This window comes from Pezoporus flaviventris, unplaced genomic scaffold, assembly GCF_033815535.1.
Source record: "Pezoporus flaviventris isolate CSIRO_AGI_PZ_B2104156 unplaced genomic scaffold, CSIRO_AGI_Pfla_v1 ptg000022l, whole genome shotgun sequence".
Taxonomy (NCBI): domain Eukaryota; kingdom Metazoa; phylum Chordata; class Aves; order Psittaciformes; family Psittacidae; genus Pezoporus; species Pezoporus flaviventris.
In genome coordinates, this window is record NW_026892570.1 from 4104112 (window position 1) to 4119397 (window position 15286).

The 15286-nt window shown below is 41.8% G+C and overlaps 1 protein-coding gene across 1 annotated transcript; it reads right to left on the bottom strand.

Annotated features, from left to right (window-relative positions):
* Window positions 1–5597: 5597 nt before the first annotated feature.
* LOC133270798 (fructose-1,6-bisphosphatase 1-like) lies at window positions 5598–14756 on the bottom strand. Its single transcript, XM_061456307.1, has 7 exons — window positions 14533–14756; window positions 12726–12888; window positions 10915–11007; window positions 9774–9917; window positions 8421–8558; window positions 7019–7138; window positions 5598–6033 (listed from the first exon to the last, which is right to left on the bottom strand). Exons 1-7 carry the CDS (start codon window positions 14700–14702, stop codon window positions 5842–5844), a joined length of 1020 nt encoding a protein of 339 aa, XP_061312291.1. The 5' UTR covers window positions 14703–14756; the 3' UTR covers window positions 5598–5841.
* Window positions 14757–15286: the final 530 nt, after the last annotated feature.

Below are 15286 nucleotides of genomic sequence, written 5' to 3' on the forward strand. Positions count from 1 at the left end.
GCCGATCACCGATGCTGGGGTCAGGAAGAATTTTCCCCCGGGGCAGATTGGCACTGGTCCCCGGGGGTTTTCTGCCTTCCTCTGCAGCACTGAGCATGACCACTTGTCAGGGCTCCTGTGACGCATTCAGGCTAGGTTACTGCCTGCTGCTCATGCACCACGAAGGTGGCCCCTCGCGTCCTGCAGCTGGGAGGAGGAAGGCTTCCTTTCCCCCACAGTGGGCTCGTAAGTGTTCCTGGGAGTTTTTTGCCTTCCTCTGCAGCACTGAGCATGGCACCTTGCCAGAGCTTCTCTGGGCCATTTTCACTAGGTGCCTGCTCATGCTCCATGCAGGTGGCCCTCGTGCCCTGCATCCAGGGGGGAGGAAGCTTTCTAGACTCCAGGGTTGCCCCTGGGGGTTGCTGCTTGTCCTCTGCAGCACTGAGCACAGCTCCATGTCAGGGATCCCCTGGGCCCCTTGGACTTGGTTCTTGCCCGCTGCTCTTGCACTCCAGGGCCACTCATGCCCAGTGCAGACTCATAGCAGGATTGAACTCTGCTCTTCCCTTAGCTGCATTTCCCTGGGGGTTCTTGCTTGTTCACAGCAAGCCTGTGCTTGGGAGGGCTCCAGCCTTGCTGCCCCATCAGCAGCTGCTGCTTTCCAGCTCTCCCTCCATGCAATGGATGAGTGCAGGACAGGCACACAAACACTTTTCATGCACCACTGGCCAAAACCCACAGCAGCAGAGCAAGCTTTGGAAGACAAAAGTGTGCTTGTCATCAATAAATGTCATACTTTGGGAAATAGCCCACGGTACCACACACCTCTTCTACTCTGGTGACCCTAACACAAGTAGGACGTGGACCTGCTTGAGTGAGTCCAGAGGAGGCCACGAATTTGCTCAGAGGGCTGGAGTGCCTCTTGCATGAAGACAAGCTTTGAGTTTGGCTTTTTCAGCTTGGAGAAGAGAAGGCTTCAGGAAGAGCTTAAAGCAGCTTTCCAGCACATAAAGAGGGCCTACAAGAAAGCTGGAGAGGGACTTTTTACAAGTGCAGGCAGTGATGGTTTTAAACTGAAAGAGGGGAAATTTAGAGTAGATATTAGGAAAAAAATTCTTTACAGTGAGGGTGCTGAGGCACTGGCACAGGGTGCCCAGAGAAGCTGTGTCTGCTCCATCCCTGGCAGTGTTCAAGGCCAGGTTGGACGTGGCTTGGAGCAACCTGGTCTAGTGGGAGGTGCCCCTGCCCATGTCAGGGGTGGTTGGAACTAAGTGATCTTTAAGGTCTCCTCCAACTCAAACCGTTCTATGATTTTATGGTTCTGTGACAGCACTGAGCACTAGCAACAAGTTCAGTGCTGCTTGCATCTCATGTGCTTATTTTGTGAGGATGTTATTCAAGTCTCATTTTGAGGAGGAGGAGGAACAGATGAGCAGAGCTCCTCAGGTGAAGCAGCAGGCAGACCTTGCCTCTAAAGCAATGGTAGAAGAAAGTGATCTTGAAGATTAGTTTTTCTCTTTCCTACAAATGTGCTGTAGTTAAAACTATGTAATCCCACTCATGTCACAAGATTCGAGTACTTTTTACCAGGTTGAGGCTTTCTTTCTTCAAACAGACTTTGTACAAAACAAGAAAATAACATACCTAGTGAGCTCTGGCATAGCATATGGTGCTATTGATAAAAGAAGGGGACAGGTTTGACATTATAATGCAAAGAGATCTGCTTTTGGTACAGCCATTACATTCTACACATTATTTTGCCATCATGGCAGTTGTCAGCCTGACCGGTACTAAAATGCTTCTAATGCAAAATCCCTCTGCTGCATAGCTAGAACATCACTGGTATATTAAATCAAATTATCAAATAAGAAATGGGGTGGTGTTTGGCCTGTTGCTTCTAACATCTGTCAAAACATCACATGCAGCTCTTCTGTTGATTCCAAATGATCTTTTACATTGGTCAAGAAGACAAAGTTCAGATAATCTTCTAACAGAAAGTTTGTTTTGGACTTAGTGGTTCAAAGGGTGCTATCAGAGCAAGTCCATTATTTGCCTCTTTTTGTTTTTTCCTACTATTTTCCTTTTTTTTTTTTTTTTTTTTCACTCAAAAATCCTCAGATGCTTTTTACAGGTCCTGAATACCTTTTAGTATATATAAATCACAGTGCTTTGAGCTGCTGCTCAAGGAGAATCAGTCATAGAATCTGTCATAGAGTACCAGGTTGGATGGTACCTCAGGGATTATCTGGTCCAATCTTTCTAGGCCAAGCATGACCTACACTAGATGTCCCAGTGATTACATGTATAAAGGGAGTATCCATCTTCTTTGTAGCCACCCTTTAAATACTGATAAGGTATTCTCTGAGCCTTTTTTCCTCACATAGCAGGCTTCCCAGTCCTTGGATAATCTTTGTGGCATTCTCCAGACCTTCTCCAGCCTTTAAGCACTAATCCAAAACTCATTTCAGCTTTTGTTTTAGTAATAGATAGGGCATAGATATACTGATGAAACTGTTTTCAGAACAAATGAAAAATGTGTGGATCCTGTGAAAAATTTTATGAGAAAAAGAAAGTTACTTTATACACGCAGCTTATGTCGGTGTGGCATTGCTCAAAAGATTAAAGGCAAAATAATGAAATAAAAAGCAAAAACAATATGCTGAATATATATTTATTTATTCTACTTAGATTTATAGATCTTTTAAGTGATAGGTAGGCTTTTATACTGTAAAAAGATTTGACAGACAAATGGCAAAAGGGTACACACAAGCACTAACTAATAATAGGAGATGAAGAGACTGGTATAACATTCTTTCAATATGAATTTAACTTACTTAGACTAATATGTGAAGAACACAGACTCTACATTCAAGCTTTCTAGAAACATTGTAGCCAGCAGCAAAGCAAGAAGAGAACTAAAAGGATAAAACTTGGATAAAGGCACAAGATTGTGTTGCATGCAAACCTTACCCTGTTTAGATAAATACTGCGATCCCACAGAATGATAAAAACCTTGATGTTTAAACTGATGATTAAGCTATACACATAATTAGCATTTAAGGGTGATAAGGGGAAAAATCAGATTGTTTAAAAAGTGTGTGATGATTGTTTTTAAGCCTGAGGACCACTCAGTAGGATGGGTGGGAACAGTATAGAAAAGTAAAAATATAAACACCTCCATTTGACAGATTGATGGGAGATTTGTGCTCTAAGTTTACACAAGAGCTCTCAGAGGTGATTCAGACTTCCACTGGCATATTAAACTAGTCCTGTGCCTTGAAGGTGACACCTTTTCTAGCTGATTTTAAATGTTAGTCTCTTGGACGGTGCCAAATGAAACTGGAGCCAGTGACCTTTCACCAAATGCCACGGTTCAGCCTCTGAGCAGGGAGGGCAGTGGGCACTACTGCAGTGGGGGCTGACAGCAGATGCTGTGACAAATCAGAACTCCCAACCCTCAGGAGAGTGCAAGGCAAGCACTGGAAAGAAGGCTGTGGAAGGCGATCACTGAATAGTCCTCCCTGTTGGTGCCTACATGGGGATGCCATTCAAATGTGAGCTTACATGTTACAGACAGAAAGAAAAACCCAGGTCACAATGTGGAAAATGATAACTATAAAATGTCAGCCTACAGACACAACCAAAACACTGGGAACTGACCTACAAACACAGGGAGTATTGGCTTTCCTTCTATAACCTTTGCCTGCTGCCAGTATGGTGTCTTAAAAATAGATACATGCAGCCTAGGGACCCCAGAAGAGCTTGAGTACAGAATACAGCTGACGAATTACTACAACTAGACAAAAATGGCCAATGTGGACACACTCTGTCTTGTGCCAACAGACTACTGAGGCACTGCAGTCCAAACTCATATATGGAAAACCAGAAAAGATCTGTAAGGGCTTCCAACTATCCTCTGCTTAGTATATTAAACAAAAAATTGTGCCATGGCTCTGGGTGCAGGTTGAATTAAAAACATAAGGATGTAAAAAAGTTGTGTATGACAACAATATTCATGCACTTTCCCTGAGAAGCAGCATCCAGAACCTGAGAGATCTAGTCCTTCTCAGTATGCTGCTGGCTATGGCTGATTCAGTGAGCATGGAGCCCTTTAAAGTGCGATAAAGCATGTGCCAGAGCCAGCAAGAACATGCTAGGGACAGGAACATGCAATTCCTTTGGAAGTGTTTCACTGCATGAGGTGGGAATCTCCAGCCACTCCTAGTACCTTCATACCCTGTCAAAACTCAGACTTGCTGTTTCTTTTGAAATCACACAGATGCAAGGAGTGCATTTTTTTTTCTTTCTTTCACAAAAGTGAGAGCATCGCCATATCCCAGTGGTTTGCTGCTCACATGAAGAGGCAGAGGAAGCAGCATTGGTCCTAGCACAAGAAAGAGCATCTTATGAAGAAAAGCGCAGGCCCCAGGATTCCCCCAGTACACAGCTGCCCCACTTTCTGTCTGGTTGCATGAAGTCCTCTCCCACATCATGGCACAGCACTCACAGGTTGGGGTAGTACACCCTCTCCTTCCAGGCTGGCCCCCAGACTGGCGACAAGGGCACCTCACTGGGAGGTGGGGGTTTGAGCCTTCTCCCAGAAGGAACTAGTCAGAAATCAGACTATCATGCCACATGGTTTCTCTTTTTGAGGTGCCTGATTTTGCAGGCGCTTATCAGGCAAAAATACATAAGCCATGGGCTCCCGGACCATGGCTTGAGTGAAAGTTCAGTAGCAGTCTACCCAGCAGCAACATCCCTTAGTATGAGTTTGGAAAAGGTAAGGGGGCAGTTAGAAATGTCAAAGATTTGTAGATTTGGACCAATTCAAAAAAGCTTGTGAGTCATGAACATGAACCATACCCAAACAGGTGGTCAGCCTATCTAGCTCTCAAGCACTAATGCCGTGTTCCCAGCAGCATGCTCTGATTCAGCATATTAAATGTCAGTATGCTTTGTGGGGATCTTTGCAACTTAATTCTGCTTGAGCAGCAGAATCCCTTTCCATGGTAATGCACACTCCAAAAATAACACAAAGAACATCTGGTGGGGGTTGCTAGCAACACAGATGTTCATTTTTTCATCAGGCAAGCAGGTTAATTTCTGGCAAAGATAGCCAGTTTGTCAAAGCAGAATGACACCAAAGCTGTCTACACATGCTCCTTACCCAATTCAAAATCCACCTTCAAAATGCCATTTTCCGTCCTTGTGTAATCGGATCTGATAGAATGCCAACTTGCAATATTAACAGTATGTGCCAGAATTAGCATACACTAATGTACCTGTTTCACAAATGTTAAATCTCAGTCAGATTAAGCCCAGACCAAAGTCCTGTGAGTAACTTCTGGGGCCTAGAAACAACATGTGGAGGTGCCCACATCAGCACGGATACTTATTGCCAAACAACTACAAACTGGTCTAGGAAATGTCACTCATTGTAAGAGGCTGCAGAGTCTTTACCACAGCGTTTTCAGAAGAGGACATAATCAGATATTCTCAGGATATGCTGCAGCTTGTCTAAGAAAGTTTCATGGTCCACTAGTTAATTAATGCAATGCAGTATTGCCCTGTAGCACAGTGGCTTTTGTGTAATGACAAATGATAAACTATCAAGTAAACATTTTTCCTTTGCTTTTACTTTTAATGCTTCCTTTAATACAATCTTTAGATGCCTTTTATTGCACAGTGCAATTGCACAAGATTTCACTTAAAAAAACCCCAACAAAATCTTAAGAAAATACGGCTTATCTGCTCTCTTGCTACAGCGGTCAGACAGCTCAACCTTGCAGTATTGCAATGTGCTGCTCGGTTCAGCTGTCCGACATTTCTCCCCATCTCCACAGTGACTCCAGCAAGCTTCCTCTACTTAGCTGAATGCTTCCTGACTATCTCAAGGTACTCCTTCACATCATCAGGAGATCCCAAGACAACAGGCACTCTTTGGTGGATATCCTCAGGCACTATATCTAGTATTGCTTGATGCCCAGTTGTTGCTATTCCCCCAGCCTTCTCAATAACAAAAGCCATTGGATTGCATTCGTAGAGCAGCCTCAGCTAAAAGAGAAAAGTAAAAATAGCAACAGTCAGCCCAGGTAATGCTGAGAACAGTGAAATGTAAATACATTTGGCATTTGATTTAAAACCAGTCAACACTCCAAGTACTTCAGATTTCATATAAACTTTAGCTCAGGAAGGAAATTGTGTGGATTTGTACTTTAAACAAAACATGGTGAACGCAGTGAATTTGCCCAATTTGAGTTCTTTCTCCACAGGTCATGTTTGCATTGTGCTCTTTACACAGAGATAAAGCTCATATGTACAATGCAACCTTTAACAAGGCAGCAGACCACATAGGCCTGTGTGAAAAGAAAAACAGTGGACTCGAGTGTGCCATTAAATTTCTCTAATGAATAACTGCATCTTATCTACAACCTGAAGCAATAATTTACAGACAATTGCAAAACACATGAAAGGTCTTTGCTGAATAAACAGTCCCCTTGTCAGCCTGCAAGTGTGTGATCCTCCCTGATGGACTGTTGTCCTGGCAGAGGCAGCCAGGCATAGCTCCTCCAGATAAGGCGGTGCTACCAAGTACAAGACACAAGATGATTTTCTTTTGGGCAGAGCTACTCATAAGGGGCGCGCTACCCTTAGGCTCCTTATATACTAGCTTGTAATGGGAATCTCAGGATAATGTGGGTTTGTAATGTTTCACTTGGTTGTGGCCAGCCCAATTTGGTTGTAGATGGTACAGAGAAGCCTGTTTGAGCAGCATATCCCCAGGTACAGTTTGTAATCTGAAAATGTTTGGGGATAAAGGGAAGTCAGTGCAGTGGAAACAGGCTAGCAGTAGCCCTGAAGTAGGTCTCTGACAACAGGCTGCTGTCACTTATGACAGTGTGCAAGGGGTAGCCATACTCACACACCAGACGTGCAAACTAACAAGCTGTAAAACACATGCTCTGCAGTCAAAATACTGTTCTGTGATACTGAGGTATCTAATGTAACATTTTCTATAATTGGGCTTATTCAGGTTTACCTTTCCTTTGGGACTTTTGGAGTTAGCAGGATACAGAAAGATTCCTCCATACACCAGTGTGCGATGCACATCAGCCACCATAGATCCTATGTACCTCCCACCATATGGTGAACTGCCATCCTACAGAAAGAAATTTAAATAAGTGTAACTTTCAAGCACATCAGGTTAATTTCATCTCCCTGTCCATCCACCCACCCTCTTTACTCATCTTAACACCCAACTCCTCCATATTGTTCTTCACTGATAATATTCAAAGTACTTTTGGAGAAAAATTAAGCTTCCTCCTCATTTTCTAACTGAGAAAATCCAAGAAAAAGGACTGACAGAATATTTCAGGATAGATGAGTGGTAGTGCCAACAACAGAAAATGCATCCCAGCTCTCCATCAGTGCTCTAACCCTTTAAAAACACTGCATTTCTAGTAGATAAAAGATCAAGTGCTAGGAATTGATGCTGGGATTTTTTCTTTGTAGGAGAAAAAATACCAAGGAGCAAAAGAAGTGACCTTTCCTGTTTCTTCTACATGTTTTTGTCATGTTCTACTTTTTTTGGTTTTGGAAAGAAAAAGTCAGTAGTTGGCTACTGGTACAATTTCCTTACTATACTCCAGCCAGTATATTAATTATTTTATTATCTAAATAAACTAGACCATAAGTGTGGCAAGATGCCAGATGAAAACACCAGTGCTTGTTCCAAGCAAGATCAGGAAGTCAAGAAGGTACACAAACAGTTAACAGTAAATGTTTACATTTCAATGTCCGCATAATAATTCCAGTGATGACAGGCATGAGGCATGAAAACAGACATGATTTCTATGGGCACTCCTTAGACCTTCAGGCCTCCTGACACCAGGAAGTTGCCAAACGAGGAAGAGGACCCTGAAACTACACTAGATTTTGAAGTGAGAGGCCCCTGCAGGACCCAGCTTGTGTTACCACTCAGCAGTGACCCACTGCTGTCCCCATGCAGCTCTCCACATACTCAGATGCTGCAGTGAAGAAGCAGCAATCTAACACACATGTCAACCAAATTTCTTCATGACCAGATAATACTTCCTCTCTACTTGGCTACCAGATGCCCAGTATTGTCCCTAGCACCATTACTCAGGCCCCCAGCCAAAAGGAAAGATTAAAAAAAAAAAGAAAAAAAAAGAGAGAAAAGAAACAAGAAAGAAGGAAAACAAATACATACAAAGGAGATGAAGGGTGAAGAGCAGCACAGGAGGATGGTGAAATATCTGGTCACATCAACCACTGCTCTAATTATCTAATTATCAGTCCTACATGATACATTTTAAATAGGTAGGAAACAAGACCAAGCTCTGACCAGTGATTGGTCATATAGTTGGAAATTATGAGTGTTGACTGTAGTCAGAAACTTTCTCTGAAACAGGATCCTTTACCTCAGGGTATTTCTTCTTTTTGAGATATTCTGTGACTGCAGGATCAAAGTATTTAGCATAGCCTTCATTGAGACTGTAGATATTTCCCTTCTTTTTGATTTTCACATCCCTATCCACCAAAATGAATTCTCCAATTGCCTAGCAATAAGAAAGAAAACCAATTTGTTCACATTAATTGCTCATTAGTTACAAACAAAAGCAAAAAAACAAGTGCATACACAATTCAGGAAAAAATTTACTACTGCTGCCATTATCATTAGTAAATCAGTACCTACAAAAAAGTGTTCTAGATCAGAAGTAGTTTTTTATACATGAAACACAGAGCACAAATTCTTGGGCTCAAGCAAGCTTCTTCACACTACCACTCCCAGCTCTCTATCACTTTTCTGTGGCAAAAAGTACCATTGCTTGTTTATTGAACTCTCCACCATCTTGCTAGTGCAGCTCTGGGGAGTTTAGAAACTGAGCATCAGCTGAAGAAATGTATAAGCATCTTCAAGTAGCTGTAGATATTAATAAATTCTAGTTCATTTAGGTTGAGCTAAGTGGATCCCTGGAGTCAAGAGAGCCAATCTCTGCAACCAAGGTCTGGTCTGTTTGGTTTTCATTAAAGTAGATTCCTAAGTTAGTGATAAAAATAAACACAATAACATGCATGCATGCTCAAAGTTGAATTTGTTATCTAAATATAGACAAAAATACATGCAGCTACTTAAACTGTTACTTAACCAGGGGCACCAAGTAGTATTTCCTGCAGCTTGACCACTGCACATTCTAAACATTTAACACTGGCAGGTGGCGCAGCATTACTAACTGGTTACAAAAAAAAACAGCTCACTACAAGCAAACAACTTTCTGTTACGATAAACACAACTTTTATTTTAACTTATGAGGTCAATGTGTGCTAGAACATCAAACACACCCACACACTTCACTTACTCTTTTATACATCATGGTGGGATCTGAAAACACAGAAGAATGTTAAATATTTCTCCTTTTCTGCTTCACTAAGGTCCTAACACTAAGGAAAAGATAAATAAAGTCTTAAAGGGCATTCTGCCTTGCAGAAAACAGCTCATTTTAAATGTCACATGGGCTGACACATGCTGTATATTTGCTTCACTGACTTGGCTATCTTCCCACTGTTGAATCACATATAGCACCACTGCAGCAGACAGGCAGAACACAGAAATCTCATTACATTACTGCTGATGTGTTATTAAGCATACTTCTCCACATTAGCTTGAAAATTGCTGCTTTGTTTGATTCAGGGGGAGGGGAGCAAACAGTTCTTACAGACAGTAACCTTTTTATACCTAACAAAAAAAACAAAGAAACAGAAGACATTCTCACCGGATCCAGCATGAAACAGTTGACACCTCCAGCTGAAGTGGCCAGTACCAGCATTGTGGCACTCCCATACAGAGCATAACCAGCTGCCACAAGATTACGCCCAGGCTGTAAAGCATCTTTCCCAGAAGGTGCTTCAGGGGACACCTAGAATAGGAAGTAGCACAGGCAAATTTACTTAATTTCTATAATTCGTACATAACTGGACTCCCTGGGAGTTTACTCCATAACAATGCATGAGGTGGCACAAATGACCATGACCAACAGCTAAGATTCCTACTGGATGCACTACTACAAATTATAAGGAGGAGACAAACACGGTGATCTAGAAACGCACTTGTATAAGCCTAGTTGGAATGCAGGAAGCCGGAAAGAATTAAGGTGACAATATAGAGCTGTGTACCTCCTTGCAGGTGATGACAACTCAAAGGAAAACACCAAGGCACAAAGAGCAAGCAATGAAAATGACTCATGGAGTTCACAGCTGATCAAAAATACTTGTGTGGTTTTTTTTTTCTTTTGCTTCATACAAAAATGAGGTTGAGAATAGTTATTTTGGAATACATGACAACGTATAAACGATGATTAAAATGGACAGCCAGGTGTGGTTTGTCTTACTTTTTCCCCCATCTTCTGGCATGTAGGTCCGGTATTTCAAGCTTCTTCAGACAAGGTTTCTGCCTTTCAAAGTGAATTAGACACTTCAAATGTACATGCCATGTTTCAGCTCTGGTTTGTGTTTGAAGCCTGTCCTCAGGCTAGCAGGACTATTAGCACAGAGAACAAGAAAACCTGAAAGCACATTCCCCAGGTAGATGACAAACACATGGTATTTTGTCTCAACACAAATATTCATGAAACCTAAGACCTGATTTGTTGTGAGGGATAATTTCTTTAGCTGGATAATTAAATATCAGTCAGTCTTCCATTACATATAGGTAACTCATCTTCCAAGACACTAATGCAAATCCCTCACAAACGTTTTATACAAATGTCTGTAAAATAGCAGATTTAACTTAAAGCTGATCCAGAAAGTCTTTCACAAACAAGTTTGGTTAGATTTTATTAAGTCTTCACAAGAAATTATGTTTCATCAAAAGATGCACAGTAGTAGTTTTTCCTGTCCTACATGAAATCATTTTACCTTTTTATAGATGGCAAAGATGGTCCCAATGGAAACAAGGCAGTCGATATTTGATGAGCCATCTAGAGGGTCTATGCAGACTATGTATTTACCCTAGAAAACACAAAAGAGGGATCAAATAGACTACCGATATTATTTACCCACTTCCCCTAAATAAAAATACTGTGGAAGGTAAATTGTATCAGAGACTTTCAAAACAATATAAACTAAAAGGATTTATACATTATGAAGGAACTGAATTCAAATGTTAGAAATTCTTTGGCCCAGGTTCCATCCTTGATTACAACTGCAAGATTTGTGCCACTGCAGAAGATGGGAAATCTTTGAAGTAAGCAATAGGAGATGACATGGGAAAGATTTTCCCACAGAATTATATCTATTACATATTATCATATATACATTATATTTATATATATATGATAATATTTTTACTTATTAGCTTAGCTTCATCTACTTAATGTTTTTGCATTTTGATAAGTATTCTGTAATATCTATCTAATATCTACTCAGGTTACGGTTTCTTGTCTCCTTCGAAAAGGCTTTCTGAATCATAAGGAAGAAAAGACAAGAAGATCAGTCTTTTTCATGTAGAGCTAAAAATAAGAGACATTAAAACCAGCTTTAACAGCTTACATTCATAAACTACACATTTCATTTTATCTTAAACATTAAACTTTATCTGTGCTCTGCATGCACAGATGGTCAGAAATTACCTTAGCCAATCTTTGGTAAGAAACACAGCTTTTGGAGTTCCCCACCAAAAAAGGAATCTCTGCCTACTGCTGTATCAAGGATTCCTACAGCTATGGGAAATTACCAGTACAGAGAAAACAGCTCAATCAACTGTAGCTTTTAAATAGCTTGTTTTCCCTTTATTTTATCCACAGTCATTTTGATAATCATGTGTAACAACAGTTATTTATATATTTGCTTTTATATATATATATATTTCCTTTTCATTTGATTTCACTCTGCATGCCAGGATGCCAGGAACTTACTTAAGTCCACCAATTCTCTACTCTGAAGTTACTCACATGTAATTTAGAAAAGCATGAACAGTGAGCCTCCCTCAGGGAGGATCTGAAATCATGTTTGTTCAGATCTAAAGCAATCTTTGTTCATCCAATGCCTATAAAATAATTTTTCAAGATTCCTCAGCAGGGAGAAAAAGAGAGAACTGCTTCAGCAAAGCAAACATTATTATACTTTATAAAACATGTTTTAGTCAGGGTTGTTTTGCTACTTTTTTACACAGATTTCTACTTTTTTACACCAAAATATTAGCTAGGAAAAAAGGAGCTATGACTCAACAAGTACATGTGAATCTAAATAAATTAAAAATATTTCTGCTTTATTGTTGCTGGGTCGTTTATGGGCTTCAAGGAGAATTCTCATGAATTAAAAAACTCAAGATTTGGTCTGCATAGAACAGGTATTCAGTGTCCTAGTGACAAAGACACTTTAGAAAAGGGCTTGATTGAGTCAGAACATATCCCTTGCTTATCCCAGAGATCAGATGGGATAAGCAAGAAATAACTTCCCTCCACAATTAGGAAAAGGTGAGAAAAAAGAAGGTGGGGAGGAACAACAGGATAAAATAAAAGTAAGAATCAGTCTCCAGAGCAGAATTAGCAGAAAGAACAAATGCTGAATGACACTGTCTCTGCCCAGCCCACCCCTTTCATTTGCCAGTATAAAGAAGTACAGGTTTACTGAAATTTTTAGGTCAGTTTCAATTTCTCAGACCTGAAGCAATACACCTGTAAAGGCTGATTTGAAGTCAAGCAGCAAGAACCTTTAAAGCTACTAACCTGTTTCTCAGTTTCCACTATCACAGCATCCTTGTTTTCTTCCGACACGATTACACATGTACTGAAGGATGACTTGAGCATGTTAATCACCAGGTCATTAGAAAGGATGTCCAACTTCTTCACTTGATCTCCTGTCACATTGGTAGACCCAGCAATCCCATAGCTGGAGCAATGACAAGAAAGGGCATTTCATGAGAACAGGGCACTACATTTTCCAAAGCACCCTGTTCATGGCAATCTTATGCTTGTAAAACAAACAACACTTTTGGATGATCTCTCAGTTCTCTAAGCCTGTTTTTTATTTACTGTCCCATGGATTCTTGCCAAGACCTGGTAACATTAGCTGTGGAAGCAAATCCAGAAGACACTGAACGTGAGGAACACAAAACAAGGAATCACCTTTCATACTCCATAAACTAGAGGCAAACATAGCCACAGCTGGCTGTGAAGGCTGACTTATTGTAACTGTTATTTAATGGGGAATTAATTACCTTTAATACCTAAATACTGCCCCTGAATCCTAAATTCCAATATTATAGCTGCATACCCTAAAAGCTAAGACTTCTTTAGAAAACTTACGCTTAAAAAGGAGCAATGAATCTGACAACACAGTTATGGTGTAACTTCTCTATGTTATTTGCTCCTACTTAGCAATATGATGAAACACAGATGCTCACAGATAAATCAACATTTTTATGGTTCGATATTTTCAGTTTTGACTTCAAGCAGTAAAAATTTCCTTGGGAATAAAACCGAGAAATGAAAATATGGAACACAAATCAAACCCTGCGAGCTAATCTTCATCAAACCATTTGGCATCAGGAAGTACCAGGAGACTTTGCAACAGATTTTGAAAGTGCACAAAACAGAGAGAGATGGGAAGTTTAACTCATAACAGAAAAACAATTGCCAGCTCTGCTCACATTCAGATGACTCTTACATACTTCTGCTGCAATTAATTGATTAGCCTGAATACCGGTATTGTAGGTCTTTTTGTAATAACCCTGAACACTCTACTTCAGGAATGTACTTCATTCCTTCAGTTTAATGCACAAGAAAAAGTAAAAGACCTGGCATAATTCTCTTTTTTTTTTTCTCTGTTTCCTACAATAGCTTGAACATTTTTCTGCAAGCATTAAAGTGCTGTTAGGAAACAACGTACTTTGAACACCACACTTGTGGGCGGAGGCACAAGTTCTAATCTCAGAGCAAAACCTACACATGGTCAGCAGCTACAGCACTTCATCTGTTGGGGACTCGTGGGAAGGCATGGCAGGGGCCCCTGCAGAGAGCCTGTAACTGGGAGGGGGCTGTGGCAACTCCTCTTTGACTGGATGACTACTGTTCCTGAACAGTGCTCTTTCTAAAGGCCTTAGACATCCAAAGCTTCATAGAGAAACTCAAGTTACTATGATGCAATACGAAAAAAGCACACTGAATTTGATTAAATGCCTCACAGCATAAAACAGTGCTTTCATATTAAGCTAGTAACTACAGTGAGCAATAAGTCAGACGTATTTTGACATCCAAAAGCACCCAATCAGACGTGTCAAAGAATGCAAGCCTCATCTTATTAAAAGGCATAGGATCCATTTCACTTGAGAAAATCAAGATTCCAAGATACTAAAGGAGCTGCTTACAGCTCCGTATAACGGGTGGGTGGTCGTCACCCCATTGACACGCCTTTCGGGGGACAGCCGCCATCCCCACCACCAGGGAGGCATCAGGATCCCTTGGATCCGCGGGGGTGCGGGAAGGTGCAGGATGATGCTGCCGGCGCTCCAACCCCCCGCATCCCGGGACTCACAGGTTGGCGATGCCCGCTTTGCGGACGGCGGTGGAGATGGCTTTGATGGCCGTGCACAGGGAGTTGAGGAGCTGCGTGAACTCCCCGGTGCCTTTCGCCCGCCTGCCTTCCTCCATCACGAAGCGGGTCATGGTGATGACATTGGTGTCGAAGGCGGAGCGGTCCGTCATGGTGGCGACGCGGGGGCAGTGCAGCCGCAGCAGCTGCCGCCACTACCACTAGCCCCCCTGGGGCGGGGCCGGGCCCTGGGCGGGGCTGAGGCGGGGCCGGGCGGAGAGAGTCCGAGATGGAGGGGACTCCTCCGGGCTGGAGGTGGCCGGGGGTAGGCATGAGGATGGGGGTGAGGGTGAGAGGGGTCCTACTCCACCTTTCTCCAAGAATAACCGTGGCAGAGAAACCTCGCAAGCATCGTTTTGGTTTGGTTTGGTTTGGTATGTTGTTTTGTTTTGTTTTTTTTTTTTACCAAAGCACGTCTAATTCCCATGCACTGTGGTGCATGGAGTGCTGGAGGCACAAGTATGTGAATGGCACAGAAAGCAAATCGAGACGTAGGTCCTGGCAGCGTTTGCATTGCCTGCGCTTAAATGCTCATATTCCTGAAAGTGTGCCCAAAACCGTAGGAGTCCTATTCATTTCACTGCTTCATTGCAAAACCCTGAGTGTGACTTTTGGGTTATGGTGAACTGCACACAACCTACAGAGCAAGGTTAATGTCTTCTGCCTCACAGGAATGCTCTTATCCTGACCCAGCAGT

Coding starts and splice junctions, on each gene's coding strand:
- LOC133270798 (XM_061456307.1), bottom strand. CDS start 14,702: ATGACGGACCGCTCCGCCTTCGACACCAATGTCATCACCATGACCCGC. Junction 8,559..9,773: donor ACTGTTTCATGCTGGATCCG/GTGAGAATGTCT, acceptor TCTTATTGCTAG/GCAATTGGAGAATTCATTTT. Junction 7,139..8,420: donor AAAAGAAGAAATACCCTGAG/GTAAAGGATCCT, acceptor TTCTTTCTGTAG/GATGGCAGTTCACCATATGG.